We start from the raw sequence: 16579 nt of genomic DNA, 5'->3' as shown, positions 1-16579 counted from the left end.
CTGTAATTAATTATTCTAAGGCATACATGCTCCATATTTAAACAGTTTGTAAGTATAATAATATTATTAAAGCAAAACTCTTTCCCTTTAAACCGGAGTTGATTATCACTATTTATCATGACTTTCTGATCAATGGAAGCTGTATTAAATGCTTACAACTATTAATAAACAGAGGTTTTCAGTAGCCAAAGAACCACATCAAGCAGGGCAAAGATGCTGAAAAGATGAAATACTTTTTTCCCCTACATTCATTTGTCAGGATCACAGTTTAAAATACATGTTAAACCTACTGTAAGCTTACAGTGTTTTTGATGTAGCTACTACTTCAAAAGAATGATAAATAGATTCACCAGATTTCAATCACGGGGCCAGAAGAAAGATGTTGTGTTAACAAAGCGGATTTCTGTTAACATAGGAACTGTATTTCTCATCATCAATCCTAATTTAAACAATTCCCTATTCTATAGCAACAATTCAGTATGCCACAACTTTCAGATTTGAAACAATGTCATTAATTCAGAACCGATACCTGTATTTTTGATGGAGTAGTGCCACTTTCTGAGTTGCTTCTTCTAACATCTTCTCATCTTGCAACCAACCCTTAAAAATGGAAAACAAAGCATTGTGCTTATTCCTGTATCCATTGTCGACATCCTAAACTCTTTTTGTTGTAAGGTGTTAATTAAAAGTACGAACATATACCATCTGCCTTTCTTTCTGCTATTTATGTATGTATGTCATCAAACCAATACACTCATAGCAACTTGTATAAGATTCACTTGACAACTGTGTAACTAGCTTAACAACTTCAGCGATTTATCAACTGTGGCAAGAAATGTCATAAAATGGACAAAATTCACTTAACAACTGCCTTGCTTAGTAACAGAAATTTTGCTCTCAGTTGTAGTCGTAAGTCAAGGACTACCTGCATCAGCATGCAGGACTGATTTCATTTTTTTTAAATTAATCTTTTAAATATCTCCAAACATGAGACAAAGGCAAGAAAAACTGGCCCATCCTTACCACAGGAAACAAGGCGAATCTCTGTAAAAATTCTTGTGATTCATACTGGTCATAATCCCCAAAATCAGCTGAGGAATTAAAAGGAAATAGGCAGAAATGAAATACTTAACATACAATTCTGTTGGAAAGTAATTCTGTTAATAATGAAACATTATTTCACAGATGAGCAATAGACCACAAGTAATTATTGCATGCATTGAGAAAATTCCTATCCAAACTCCCAGAAGTCATATAAACAATACAAATGGATACATTACAACTTCCAGTTTTCTTATCTAGAAACAGAAGTGTAGAAAGCTATATTCTTTCATGATATAGAAGTAAATAGAGATTATTTACTGAATCTCTATAATTTGAGAGTCAGCTGGGGTAAATACAAAAGACAGAATGTTTGTCACATAAACTATTGTGGTGTATTTTTTTCTATCGCACTGACAAAACTAACATTGCTCTGAGCATGTAAAGTATAACAGAAAATGAAATGAATATTCATAGCTCCCCATTCCCATGCCTACAATTCATCTTTTTTTTGTCAATCTCTTCTATAATATTTAACACCCATGCAAAAATATTATTGATTTAAAAGGAATCTTCATACAGCCAACAATTCAAAGATCAGAATCAGGGCATACTTGCAACATTATTATTACTATTAAAATTATGAACTTCTTGAGATACCAGGTGACTGAGCGTTTTGAGAACATGCTGTTCTCAAACTAAAGCCCACTGACTCACACCAGTGATAACTACTAGATAGTGGCAAAAAGATACAAAAAGATATTCCATATTCTGACATCTAGTGGTCATCTAGATTTTTGCAGACCAGGTGGGGGTATGTCTTATTTATTTGTTGATTTATACAAGTGTTTTTGCTGCTTCACTCAAGTAAATCTGAGCACACTACAAAACTATATAACAAAAAAAAAAATCAACCACACAGAAAAAAAATCATACAGATACATAAACATGTACATTTAACTCAATAAAAACAACAAAAGAACAATAAAAAATGCCCACAAGCACTTCAGATAAATACTTTATCTATATTCTCCAAAACCTTAAGGAATCACTTTTTCATAAGTTTCCTAAAAGGAAGCTGATCTTATTTCTGGGAAAAAAAATGGTTCCACAGGAAGGAGGTCTGGCAGGAAATGACTGCTTCCAATTTTCCTGCTGTGATTCATGAGGAGCTCTTAGCAAGCTTTCTCAACATACAGTATCTTGGGATAGGCAGGAAGCAGTCTCAACAATACCCAATTTCTGAGTTGTATAGGAAAGTATAACTTATAACCAGCTACTAAACTGCAATAAGAAACAAACTGGCAACTAGTAGAGGGCCCATAATGGTGGTATTATATGAATATGTTGAAACATTCCTATTAGTACAAAGAGAGTTAGGGTTAGGCTGCATCCTGTACCATCTGAAGTTTCCAGGTAGTCTTCAAGAGTGGTAGTCCTCGATTTACAACAATTCATTTAGTGACTATTCAAAGTTACAAGGACACTGAGAAAAGTGACTTATGACTGTTTTTCACACTTACAATCATTGCAGCATCCCCATGGTCACATGATCAAAATTCAAAAGCTTAGCAACTGGTTCATATTTATGGCAGTTGCAGTGTCCCGGGGTCATGTAACCAGCTTTTATGACCTTCTGGCACTGTCATTCAAACAATGATACAAATCTCTTCCTCCGAAATAAGCTAAACGCGATTGCAAGCGTGGAAATTACCTTGAACAGCAAACCCAGCAAGATGAATTGCTTGCTCAAACGTGCAAGGTATGTTTCCTTCCAAGATATCTTTCTTTAGTTGTAGGTAATACTGGTACCTATGGGGAAAAATGTTTTTTCACATGCCTCCGATTCATGAAAATGCATATAGTCAATAACATTCTGTGATTATACCTATATGCCTATACCTAAAGATGCCTCTATTTCTCAGCTATCATCAATTTAGCTTTTAAGCAAATTGGGGCCTGAAGTTATCTATTTTGCTGATATGATTCTATGGAAGAAGAAGTATCTATAACACTTTCAGCATATTGGAAAAAGCAGGGTATATAAATAAAATGAATAATATTATATAAGCTGATATATGTACATGATATGATATATGGTAAGCCAGACACTGTAATTTAGTAGAGGAATATATGCAGAAGGTTCCAGATTCAGTCCATGGTTTTTCCATTTTAAAAAAATGAAGCAGCAGACAGTAAGAAAAAATCAGTATGTGAGACGCCAGGGAACTGCTGACTGTACAAGTTAGTAATTTTGGAATCAGTAGTGTGACTATGCAGAAGCCAACTTCCCTTGTATCTAAATAATAAATAAACAAGGGGAACTATTAAAGTAATGATCCCCATCTGACATTAAATCCTTAATTCATATACCAGGATCTCAGTGCAGCAAACTTTTTCTCTATTCACAGATCCTCCAATAGTCACACATATTCTCTTTCCTTCTGATAATACCATTACACTGCTACTAATTTACCAATTAGTCTACATTACCATTTCTTCCTTTGTACTTCTATTTTTTAAGCCTTTTCTAATTCCATCCTTCATTACTTTTCCCTTGAAGAAGAAGCATTACTTAAATCTGTTACTGTGCTTTGCTATTAAATTCTTCCGACAGATTCAGATTTCATGTCTGAGCTTGAACTAGATAAAGAGTTATATACATGGCTGACTATTCTATAAAATTGTTATATAATCTAAACTGGTGAAGGATGTTCCAGATCTGATATTGAAGTCTCTTCAACATACAGTGTGCTAGTAACAAAAAGTTCCCCAAAATCCCATAGATTCAGTTACTTATATCATATTTACTAGCAACTAAACAACCCATAGCCTGCTGGGTCATCCTTCAGAGATATTTATTTACTTACTTATTCAGGCATCCCTAGCCCTCGTGCCATCACTCACACCGACACACCTCTCCAACCCGCACTGCACTGCTGTGCAACTACCCCAAGCAATGTGGCACCTTTTACACACTACACACAACCTCCCCAAACCATGCTATGTCTCTTGTGCACCCTCCCCAACCTATATGGTACCTTTCACACACCCCAGCAAATACTCCCCAAGTTGCATGACACTTTTCACACATTCTCTCTGACCTGCACAGCCACTTCCATGCATCCCCCCACTCATTCCCCCCACTTGATAGCAGCTACTTACGTGTCTGCTGGCCTGGGACTTCAGTCTTCCTGCCAGCCTCCCCATTGGCTTTTCTTGTGAGAAGTTGGTAGGAAGCACCAGAAATGACACTGGGGCATGGCAGCCCTGAAGTAGCCACATTTTTTCCAAATTTCAATCCCAGAAGAGTAATAGGTCCCAGATTTTGAAACATTCTGTAAATTAGCCCATTTGAATTACCTTGATTCAAAAATTGTTGCCTGATAACACACAGTTTTGCCCAATTGAAAGTTACAAACACAAAAGTTTTAGTAGTATATAGATAATTTCCTACAAACAGTGATCATCTCTCACATTGCTCAATAGGAATAGCAGTCCACTTCTCCATGGTAAATTGCTTCAACTCAATCATACTTCCAACTGTTTATTTCTTTTTTCACACCGGTACATCACATGTTGGATGACTATGCTTGTGAAATAAATAGGGATTTCAAATTTTGGTACTGCTTGTTAACTCAGATCATCTCCCTTTCTCCTTTTATGAAAAGAACATCCATGAAATTGATGTTCAATGACAAAGTTATGCAAAACTTGAAAAAAAAAAACCCAGTCAAATGCTTGTTCGCATTCAGTACTTGACAACTCTAAGTTAAGTCTAGGAAATAACTGACTTTGGATTCTTAAGCTGTCCCATGCCATGTAAACCAGTGTTTCCCAAATAGTGCCATCCCAGTATATTTTCTCCTACTTTGTAGGACAAAAAGCAACCAAGAACTTCAATATCAAATCTGAGACTTCACTCAGCAGCTTAGTAGGGAAACAACTCTTATTACCTTCCAAAAGAAATCTATTTGTGCTTATCTGAGCTAAAATAACTGGCCATGAAAGAAATAATATATTCATCAGGAAGATTTTTGTTCAGATTCAGGAGGACTAGTCTATAGCAAAAATATATAGAAACAACTGATATCAGATTCAATGGGGCCATGTAAAATTTAGTTACTTTACATTTAGAATTATTCCATGAAAGCTTACAAGATTCACCTGGTAATTTCCTGCTGAAGTTGAGAGACAGAAGGCACATAAAACACCACACCAAAGAATACGGTTGGCTCCAATGCATATTTATCCAGTTGCTTTTTGAGAGGCTTATCCAAGTCTATCCACCTGCGCTGGTTCTGCTTGTTGAAATACCAAAGGCTAAAATAGGTGATCTAAAAGAAATACATGAAAAGGAACCATGTTACATGTTAAAAAAAATAAAAGAAGGTAAATCACAAAGAGTAGAAATTGTCCTTTTAATCTTTTATATACAATAAACAAAACTAAGAAATTAGCATAGAACAATGCATATCTTTAATTCATGTTTATATATGCAGCATGATCATCATGTAAAACAAATCAATTCAAACACAGATCTTTATTATTTAAAAAAGCCCCTAAAAAAATATTCTTGTCTTTACAAAATAGACATGGTACATACTCATTTCTCTTTATAGCAATCTAGAATTATAAAGGAAAAAGTATCAGTTTTGGATGCTTAGATAATTCATAGCAGGACTTTCCACATGAATAAAATATGCTGTCTCTGGTGCACATGCATAGCTGCAATTGTGTGTTTTGCTTCAGGTGCTCTAATTGCATTTAAGAATTCTGCAGTGTGAACTATATTAAAAGACAATAACATTTTAATCATGTCTAAACAAACTTCTAACATTAGCAGAAGACATATACCAGTCCTACAGAAACATGACATAACTCTAGAAATATTTTAAGCATTCAAGAATAATGCTATTGTAAGATCTTAATTTGAACAAGTTACTCTTCATTCAGTTTCCAGGAAGTAAATCAACCCTAGACAGATTTTTACATAATCATGTTTCATTAATTGCAATGTTTCCTATCTGCTCAACAAATGGCATAGATGTTCAATCTAAGAATACTGGTGGTGGGAATGCTTAACAATGGATTGAACTAGTGTAAAATACATGAACACAGGGGAAAAAACAATGTGTAAAAGCTAGTAGTACAATGTTATTTATTTCTTATGGAATATGTCAGAATAACAGAATAACAGAGTTGAAAGGGACTGTGGAGGTTTTCTAATCCATCCCTCTCTTTAATCAGAAAACCTTATACCATTTCAAACAATTGGTTGTCCAGTTTTTTCTTTAAAAGCTCCAGTGTTGGAACACCCACAATTTCTGGAGGCAAGTCATTCCATTGATTAATTGTTCTAACTATCAGGAAATTTATTCTTAGTTCTAGGTCCTTCAAAACCAAGAATAAATGTATATAATACTTTGAAAATTAAGCAAGATTCTTAGCATTCTGCTAAATCTGTCAAGTTAATGAATATTTTGCATATAGAACTTCACCAATCAGTATATTTAAATCCTGTTGAAATGAATTCACAATTTAACCAAACCTAAAATGGGCAAAACATGATACTATGTATGATACTATATAAATAATTACCTTGTGTAAATCACAACCTTATTGCCAGTAGTATGATTGTATAACTTAAAATATTCTAATTGACATGAATCTTCCTCCTCCAAGAAATAAAGTACATGAAAAGTTCCCTTGCCTCATGACACTAGCAGCCAATTTGTTATCAAGATCTGTGTGAAATCCTTCTTCCACTTCAGAACTTTCTATAGACATAAGTAGCTCATAATGAGCGGAATGGGATTAGGGGTTATGGCTCTCCACTTAATGCTGAAACTGTGTCAGACTTTCTTCTTGGCTGCTTCAAAACAATCAATTCAAGAAACAATCTCAGAGTTCTGTGAAACATGTTTATTGGAAGGAAGGTTAAAAGTTATAACCCCCCAAATTCCAGTGATTACTTTTCAAGTGAGGTACTTACATATAGGCAGTTGAGACAAGCAAAACACTTGATCATTTGTTCATGTTTGTTTCGATGCAGTAGGCTGGAAACTTGTCTCTCCCCTGAAGAAGTCTGCATGTGTTCCCTGTTTTAATATCTACAGACTCTTTATCAGTGTGAGAAGAATCTCTCACAAATTATTTAGCATTCCTCATAATTGGCAATGGCTAGCTGGAGGTACTAGGAGCTGTACTTCAACAAGTACAACTGAAAAATCACAATTCTGTCTAAAAGGAATGATGGATTCAGTGCTTTTTTTCTAAAAAAAAAAAAAAAAAAGGTGCCGGAATTCATACACGTCATACAACCCGCCTTGCCTACCCTACAAGGTTCCATCCAAAAAAGGTGCCAGAACTCCATTCTGGGCGTTCTATGAGAAAAAAAGCCCTGCTTATATCTGTCTTATGTTTATATCTGCCTTGTACAAACATTTTAGTGGGCAATGTTCATGAGCAGATTTATTGGGGGGTGCCAAAAATGTTTTGGAGTACAAGGTTTGCTCCCAATCAATCAAGACATTTCTCCAGGCAGATCATCTGATCTGACAGGGCTTCAACACAGATCCATGGAGATCTAGCCCTCCAAGCCCAAGCTGACTGGATCACTGTTAGGAAGATGGCCTAGAAGGGCTCTGGCACAATGCTGCAGGGATAGAGACTTGAATGACTTATAGCAGAGGTCCCCAACCTTTTGGGCACCAGGGACCGGTTCCGTGGAGAAAGGTTTTTCCACAGACCGGAGAGTGTGTGCTTTTGTGTGCTGCCTGCATCCCACGGATGGAGCTTTGCTTGTTTGTGTGGACCGGTTGCTGGTATGCTGTGGCCCGGTACCGGTCCATGGACTGGACTGGGGGTTGGGGATCCCTGCCTTATAGTATGCGCAGCTGGGACCGAATCGCTGACAAGAGTTTGTTCCCATTCTGCTTGGACAGGTCAGGATCTCACATAGCTGTTGCTGTAAAGATATTGTTCCAAAATAAGGGATAGGAGAAGGGAAGAGAATAGCTATCTTGAAAGCACAACCTGAATTTCAGGAGTTGTACAGACTGTCAGGCTCATCCTTTCCATTGAGTGGTATGGTTTTGAATTTAGTTGCTTTGTTTTTTTTACTTCAAATGGAAAGTGTTTGTTTTTTTATTTTTTTGGGAGCTAGTTTTCAATTCCAGACAACTGCCTGGAAAGTCCCTACAGTTTTCTAGGCAATATTTCAGAAGTGTTTGCTACTGGCTGCTTCCTAGGGCTGAGAAACTGGCCCAAGGTTACCCAGTGGCTTCATGCCTAAGGTAGGACTAGAATTCACTCTCTCTTGGTTTCTAGCATGATGCCTTAACCATTGCAACAAACTGGCTCTGTTTTGTTAGGCAACAGGACTCTATAATTGTTTCATTTGCTATACAGAATGAAAAGAGGGTAGGTGTATTTCTTCTCACATGGATTCCTTTGTGATTTGGGGGCATGGTGGTGCAGCAAAATTTGCAAACCCAACTTAATTTGTAATCTACAACACTCTATCTATTTGACTTCACTTACACTTCTTAAATGATATGCAGGATCTTTTTTAGCATTTCTCAGCCATGTCTAGCTCCTGTAGAGTTTGTGTGTATCCACACTTGCTCTGCATTAAGACAGTCAATTGTTCAAACAAAGATTGTGATTCTTACCATAGCAATCTGATTTTGCTAAGCAAGATACAGATAGCACCATGTCTCTCTATCTCGTTACAGCTAGTCCTTGCTTAGCGATCACTAGTGGGACTAGCAACTTGGTCACTCAGCTGAAAATCATGTGACCGTGACTGGGCTTACATCTTATTTGCCCTTTGATCATGAAATGAAGTGATACAGTCATTAAGTGAACCATACCTGCGCTTACAACTTTTGCTGGCTGCAAAGCATGTGAAGGGCAATGTGTGAATGGTCACACAAGCAAACTTTACATAAAAGTAAAAAAAATGCACACCAGGTTCCAGACAAATATTAAGGGGTAATTACTGTAGACAGGAAATATAGTAGAAACAATGTATATATTTAAATGTGCTTTACATATAGCATAATATTGCACTGACTCGTTCTTTGATAATAGTGTTAAGACTGTTACAATGGATTGACTTAATCCTGATAACTAAGAAGACTCAAACTAGATGGATTTTTTAAAATAATCTTTCTTGAAGCTGGGAACATAAAATATTTCCAAGTATGGTTAAGATATTTTCACGCTATCTAGACAGCTGAAACTTCATAACAAATTGCTTCACAAAAGTAATGCAAAACACCAGCTGCTGGGGATTGATTCAAGCAGCCTCAGATGAAGGAGGATTAGCAAAGACAAACCAAGGGGGGCAAAACCTTAATTCCTACAACTAGCTTTTAAGTTCAAATGACCACAGGAATCTGTTTATCTTTCAGCAAGGATTACTATGTGATGTAGTCCTAATATTCTAGAAGCAAGTGTTTATGATTGTATAATGCAAATTACTTCAAGCAGTAGTTCAAAAATGTCAGGACTCAGTGGCTTGCTTACTTATAAGGCTATTAACTTTTCCAACTAATTAGAAACATGTAATGTTGGATATAAATAGTCCAAGATACTGGACCTGCTAGAAATATCTGTTTCCAGAACATTTTCTTAAAGCTCATAATAAGCAGTTGTAATAAAATAAGCCACACAGAGACAAAAAATGAATTTTCTTGACTAATTCCTGACATATTTTTTACTAATTTGAACCAAAGTTCAAAACAGAGAATACAAATCTAGAAATAAATCTAGAATATAGACATACAATATGTGGGGAGGGAAGTGTGTAGTGGGGTGCCCCAGGGCTCTGTTCTGGGCCCAGTACTCTTCAACATCTTCATCAACGATTTGGATGAAGGGATAGATGGGGAACTCATCAAATTTGCAGATGACACCAAGCTGGCAGGAATAGCCAACACTCCAGAAGACAGGCTTCAGGTACAGAAGGATCTGGAAAGACTTGAACACTGGGCACTAACTAACAAAATGAAATTCAATGGTGAAAAAAGCAAGGTTCTACATTTAGGCAAGAAAAACCAAATGCACAAGTATAGCATAGGTGGCACCATGCTCAATAGTAGTAACTGTGAGAGGGACCTCGGAGTCCTAGTAGACAATCACCTAAATATGAGCCAGCAGTGTGCTGCAGCTGCCAAAAAGGCCAACACAGTGCTAGGCTGCATTAACAGAGGGAGAGAATCAAGATCACGTGAAGTATTAATACCACTCTTCAGTGCCTTGGTAAGGCCACACTTGGAATACTGCATCCAGTTTTGGTCACCACGATGTAAAAAAGATGTTGAGACTCTAGAAAGAGTAGAGAGAAGAGCAACAAAGATGATTAGGGGACTGGAGGCTAAAACATATAAGGAACGGTTGCTAGAATTGGTATGTCTAGTTTAACGAAGAGAAGGACAAGGGGGGACATGATAGCAGTGTTCCAATATCTCAGGGGCTGCCATAAAGAAGAGGGAATTAAGCTATTCTCCAAAGCACCTGAAGGCAGGACAAGAAGCAACGGGTGGAAACTAATCAAGGAGAGAAGCAACCTAGACCTAAGGAGAAACTTCCTGACAGTGAGAACAATTAATCAGTGGAACAGCCTGCCTCCAGAAGCAGTAAATGCTCCAACACTGGAAGTTTTTAAGAAGAGACTGGACAGCCATTTGTCTGAAATGGTGTAGGGTTTCCTGCCCGAGCAGGGGGTTGGACTAGATGACCTCCAAGATCCCTTCCAACTTTACTACTATTATTATTACATCAATGTGTTCTCTTCATAATATTTCAAATACCATGTTGTAAAGAGAGATTTTAATGGGCACCTAGAAGTACTAAGGTCTGCAAGTTCACAATACATTTATTAATAATGTGTCAAGGCAGGAGACCATCTCAACATCCCTATATCAGTCTTGATTTAGATTATACCTCATCTACTGATAAACATGGTTTATATTTCTTATTTCACTTTTAGTATGTTATTCATCAGAATGGATTCAAAGATATGAGTACTACAATCAAAATAAAACAAGCAATCCTGGATTGTAACAAAATCTATAAATTGCAGATAAATGCTATAAAATCATTTCATATGTTTGGGTAAATAAATGTATCTTAATGTAACACCAAGAATATTTGATGTTAGTACCAGTTTAACTTCCTTTAAGTATTACCCTTTCCTTTCCTTTCCTTTCCTTTCCTTTCCTTTATGGCTGTTTATGGGCCACAAAGCACCCAGTGCAAGACCATCGTGACTGCAAACGGTCATTGGGTCATAAGCTGAGAAATGTCTTTGTAACATATCATATTTTTGTTTTAAAAAAAGATGTGGATATGGAATATAAAGTGCAACTAAAATGTCTTACTTTCGAAAGTCCTAAGCTCCAACTTACTCAAATTCAAAGGAGAACAGTAAACTCTTTTCCAGTCAGATAATACAATATTTTAGTTGCAAGATAAACGATATTAACTTGCACGAATACTATTACAAAATGCTGGGGATTTTTCAGTAACAGAATCTATATCCAAACCTATCAGCATGCTGAAAATGGCAGAAAAATGGCAGAATGTCAAGCATTTTGTCAGTGAGATGGAATGTTTGTAGACCAGTTTTTTTCAACCTCAGCAACTTTTAAGGTATGTGAATTAAATTCCCAGAATCCACCAGCCGGCATGCTGGCTTGTCGATTCTGGGAGGTGAAGTCCACATGTCTACAAAGTTGCTGAATTTGAGAAACACTGATGTAGACCATGACCAAGCCATCCCTCTATCATTATTAGTCTGTTGTAGAACAGAATAGCCCAAGTAGACAAAGGTGAGCAGCAGGATGAACTGTCACTCCTTCTGTCAGTCAGGTTTCTAGTTCAGCTGTTTTCATCAATGTTTAAATAATAGATAATAGTCCTTTTATCAGTTGGTGTTCTGGAATTAAAGATCAGGGTTTTGGAAGGGATCATCATTGATATAATATTGACTTCCTTAGTTAGGCTGCAACCTGAAAGAGAGGCCATCCAATTATTTACCCTGTTTGTAGCCTCCCTGGCTTACTTAGTATTTCAATGTTCATTCCAAGGACATTATCCATGTCCCACTGTCTTCCATTTTCTATGCTCCAAAGAGGCTCCTAAAACTTCAATTATAGTGTCTTCCTGTTTGTCAAAACGTGATATATTAATCCAGCTGCAATTGTCAATGATGGTTTAAGAATTAGTATTATGTGTGAAGCTATGTAATGTATCATGTTTCAAACAAATCAAAATTTAGCAGAATGTATGAACCTAGTCCCATAAGAAAGGCTGAGTGCCAAAGAATTGAGGCCTTTGAACTATGGTGCTGGAGAAGACTCCTGCGAGTCCCTTGGACTGCAAGGCATTCAAACCGGTCAGTCCTAAAAGAGATCAACCCCGACTGCTCTTTAGAAGGCCAGATCCTGAAGTTGAAACTCAAATATTTTGGCCACCTAATGAGAAGGAAGGACTCACTAGAGAAGAGCCTGATGCTGGGAAAGATTGAGGGCAATAGAAGAAGGGGACGACAGAGAATGAGATGGCTGGATGGAGTCACTGAAGCAGTAGATGTGAACTTAAATGGACTCCAGAAGATGGTAGAGGACAGGAAGACCTGGAGGAACATTGTCCATGGGGTCGCGATGGGTCGGACACGACTTCGCAATTAACAACAACAACAATGAACCTAGTCATTAAGTCATGAAGTTTACTGAATGACCTTCAGCTAATGCTTCTCCTCAGCCTAATCTATCTTGTAGTTTAAAGGTATGCTTTCCTAGGCTCCTTAGGATAAAGTAGAAATAAAATGAAATTTAAAATCAAATCTCATCAAGCAGGCAAAATATCTGGTTATAATAGAAAACTAGACAACCCATGACTTGTTAGGTCATTGTTTCAGAGATATTTTCTTACAATGATATCAACAATGGCAAGAACTTTTAATGTACTGCCTTCACTGAAAAAGGTTTTCAAAATTCAGGAAGATATTCAGAGATATTTTATGATAGGTTTATGTCATAAAATGTTTTATCAAATTTACCAAATTTCAGTTATACAGGAATCATGGATTCTGGATTTTGGACAATTCTGTAAGCCCACTTGAAGTACTTTGGTTGAAAAATTGTTGGTTTATAGTACACAGTTTCTCCCAGTTAAAGATTACAGACATAAAGGTTTAGTATACAGATACTGATCTGGAAAGGTTTCCTCAGAAACATCCAAGACTTGGAAGATGATCAAAATGTCTTCCAAATTATGTAACGTGGGAGAGTGATTAAAATAGAAAGCTTTTTTAAATGAACATAGATAATAGACATATTTTCAGTTTGAATTAATATTGTGAGGAATGTTGCTTATATATTTGGGGGTTGCCTATTTCCCTTTCCTATCCATACTTTGTTTCCAAAACAATCTCTGCAAGATTGCTTACTGAGATGAAGGAGGGGAACCCTTTCAAATTTTATAGTCTGGTTTTAATACCCTAAATCTGGATTTTAACAGTGTAACAATTAGAATATTGTACTAGAATATGTGAGGTTCAAATTCAAATCTCTACTAAAACAATAAGCTCACATGATCTAGCACCATCTCTTAGCCCAATGTTATAGTTTTATAACACAATGGATCTACATGAAAATCATGAATGCCTGCCTGAGAAAAAAACAGAAGAAAGTAAAGAATTATTAACCTGTCCAACAGAAACTATGGACAATAACTTCTGCAGTAGATTCAGATTGCCCTCCAATTTCACCATGCATTGAGCAAGGCTGCCTAAAATTCTTTTTTTTTTTAGTGTGGAAAACATTTCCACACAAAGGAAGCATCCTGTCTGGAGACTGATACCAGTATTATGCCATATACAGTTGATCTGGTCCATGTATTAATTTGTAACAAAACACTCGTGCCACACCAAGGGACTCCTGCTCAGCCTTACTGTATAAAGAGACCTAAATGAGACCTTTTGTTGTGAATCAGCATATTTTCCTCCCACTAGAGTGAAGGGACAATGGAGACTGTGCAAATCCCAGCCTTAATATGAAGAACTGAAAACCATCTAAGTTTCTACATTATTATCCAAGAAATGAACATCAAACATATGTCCAGAATTAGCTAACAAAAAATAAATTACTGAAAAAACAAGAGATAGATAACTCTAATATTTACCCTTACAAAAACAGAAACTCTTCAGAGGCAAATAAATCTAATGAACCACACCCATTATATTGAACACATATGGTGTTATCAACATCAGTCTATAATCTGTTCAGAGTGGGAGTTGAATATGCTGAAAAAAATACAGGTGGCTCATTGGTTGGAAAACTGAATGGGATACGAACGGGATACTAGTACAACATTTTGTCCAATGGTTGGATTAGTAATTATGTACTTATAATAACTAGGCTTTTTCAATTTCCACAATCAACTCAGGACAATACAAACAACCATGTCAGGTTGTTTCATTGGAGAGTGTAAATATGAAGTAGAATTTTGCTAGATGTATATTATAATCACTATGCAGGTACTATCTCTTGGCAATACTTAATTTCAATGAAATTGCTCTTGCTAAAGTTAAGAATACTTTAATTTCCATTTCTCTGCTTGTTTTTCATATTATCTAGTTGCTATTCTAGGCAATCTAAGTGTAATCTCTCAGGTATTTATAGCACAATCCGTTCTTAGTGAAGAATCTTTACAGCTTTTGCTACATGCTATATGTGGGCACAATTGCAGAGATATTTTTTAATTTGCATAATCCGGTTTTGTTTATGTGAATGCTTTATTTATTTATTCAATTTCTATAGCTGACCATCTCTGGGCAACGAATAATGTCAAAACTGAATGCTAATGCTGGAGAAGCCGTTGTGCATAAAGATGATAGAGGAATTTTACATCACTGACTGAATACCCATTTTGCTTTGTATATAAAAGGTCAGATTCACATTCCTGCTGCTTTCCGTCAAAAATAATTGTGTGACAGATTGCTCTTTGTTCAATACATTTGAATAACTGCTTCCAGCCACAGCAGACAATAGTAATAGTAACGGGGTAAATGTAAAACTGAATCTGACCTACTACAATTTAGTTTTTAATCCTCTTATATTCCAAGATGGAGATGCCAACAGACACCTTTCCTACCTCTCGAAGTTCAAGTCTCTGTGCCACAGCTTCCAAACTTTCCTGCCCAGTGCTTTCCACCGATAGTGTGAACTCCACAAACTCATTGTTAAGTAGATGAATACGGGCTACCAAACAGCTCTTGCTAGATACTGTATAGCGTCGAGTTCGTTTCAACTTCAGCCCAAAAGGTAGAGGCATTTCTTCCTTCACTCATTCACAAAAAGTCACAGAAAACCATCCAGCAATATTTTCTTTTCTATTAAGAGTTTCAGATGATCATCCAGCAGCAGCTGCAGCCGCCATTAAAAACTGGCAGGTTTTCTTCCAAGTTCTGAATAAAGGAAGCATCCACAAAAATTCTGAAAGAAGGGGGAAAACTGAGTTAATTAAGACAAGACTCAGAGGTATTTTCACATTTTAATAGCTTATAAGACTAATTTACACCAGTCACATATTATTCACTATAATATAATTATTTTTATATAATATTCCCCAACTACTTAATTAGCACCTTCATAAACTTTCCCTAACAATCTTACAAAAATGTTATTCATTTTAAACAAATAACAAAAAAGAGAAAACAAATTAAATATAAAACCCCATCTCATAAAGTCATGGTTTAGATAAACTTTGAACTGAGATCTTCCCACCTCATGTTATAAACAGGTCTCTCACATTTTTCTGGGATATAATGTTAATTTTTGTAATAATTAATTGTTAGAGAAGTAAACATTTTATAATCAAATTTATAACCAATTTGCTAATGAAATCTAAATAGAAATTACATGTTTATATAATACTAAACCTTTGAATCTGTTTGTACTGTTCAGCTGGGTGAATTTGGAAGTTATAGGGCAACAATGATTGAACCAAGATAATTCAAATGAACCTACTTATAGAATGCCAATATTCATGGAAAGGTTGTGGCTGCTTCGGCACCACAGTGCCATCAGACTACATTTCCCAGAAACCCATAGATTGTGTGGCACAAGGGAAAATGGGAGGGCTGTATCCTTGCCTTCTTTCCTGCCTGCCTAGTTCCTGCATCCAATCAACTGGTGGCGATTGGCTGCTTTGGAACTGAGGTTGAAATTTGAAATCTCTGAATGGGTGAGTCCTCTTCCTCCCTGTGTAGGGAGATGGCCCTTGGGGACAGACCTGGTTAGGGAGCAGGGTTAGTTTTTCTCATGGTTCATGGCTCCCTTTGTTCCCCCTTCCCCCAGCAAAGTGGCATACAGTTCCATGGGTCAGTAAAGGATGAGACGGAGGTCTGATTTCTTACACTCCCTGCCACTTCTCACAAGCAACATCAATGGAGAAGCTAGCAGGAAGGTGGTAATTGCTCACACTCCCACTCCTTTTTGCCTGCCCATGGTCATTCTGTTTC

General features: G+C 36.7%; 1 protein-coding gene across 10 annotated transcripts in view; it reads right to left on the bottom strand.

The window, feature by feature from the left end:
• PTPN21 (protein tyrosine phosphatase non-receptor type 21) overlaps nucleotides 1-16579 on the bottom strand; it is a 57727-nt gene that overhangs the window by 29516 nt on the left and 11632 nt on the right. For all 10 annotated transcript variants that reach the window (XM_039333450.1, XM_039333449.1, XM_039333452.1 and 7 more), the window contains exons 2-6: nucleotides 15211-15551; nucleotides 5209-5378; nucleotides 2756-2853; nucleotides 1024-1091; nucleotides 530-600 (exon numbers count right to left, since the gene is read on the bottom strand). In XM_039333450.1, the coding sequence (XP_039189384.1) occupies nucleotides 530-600; nucleotides 1024-1091; nucleotides 2756-2853; nucleotides 5209-5378; nucleotides 15211-15390 (587 nt within the window). In that variant the 5' untranslated portion in view covers nucleotides 15391-15551. The remainder of the gene's footprint in view (nucleotides 1-529; nucleotides 601-1023; nucleotides 1092-2755; nucleotides 2854-5208; nucleotides 5379-15210; nucleotides 15552-16579) is intronic.

The sequence above is a fragment of the Crotalus tigris genome, unplaced genomic scaffold, assembly GCF_016545835.1.
Source record: "Crotalus tigris isolate CLP2741 ecotype Arizona unplaced genomic scaffold, ASM1654583v1 scf7180000024506.1728113, whole genome shotgun sequence".
NCBI lineage: Eukaryota > Metazoa > Chordata > Lepidosauria > Squamata > Viperidae > Crotalus > Crotalus tigris.
The sequence above is the reverse complement of the archived record's forward strand: the minus strand, read 5'-3'. Positions and strand labels throughout refer to the sequence as shown.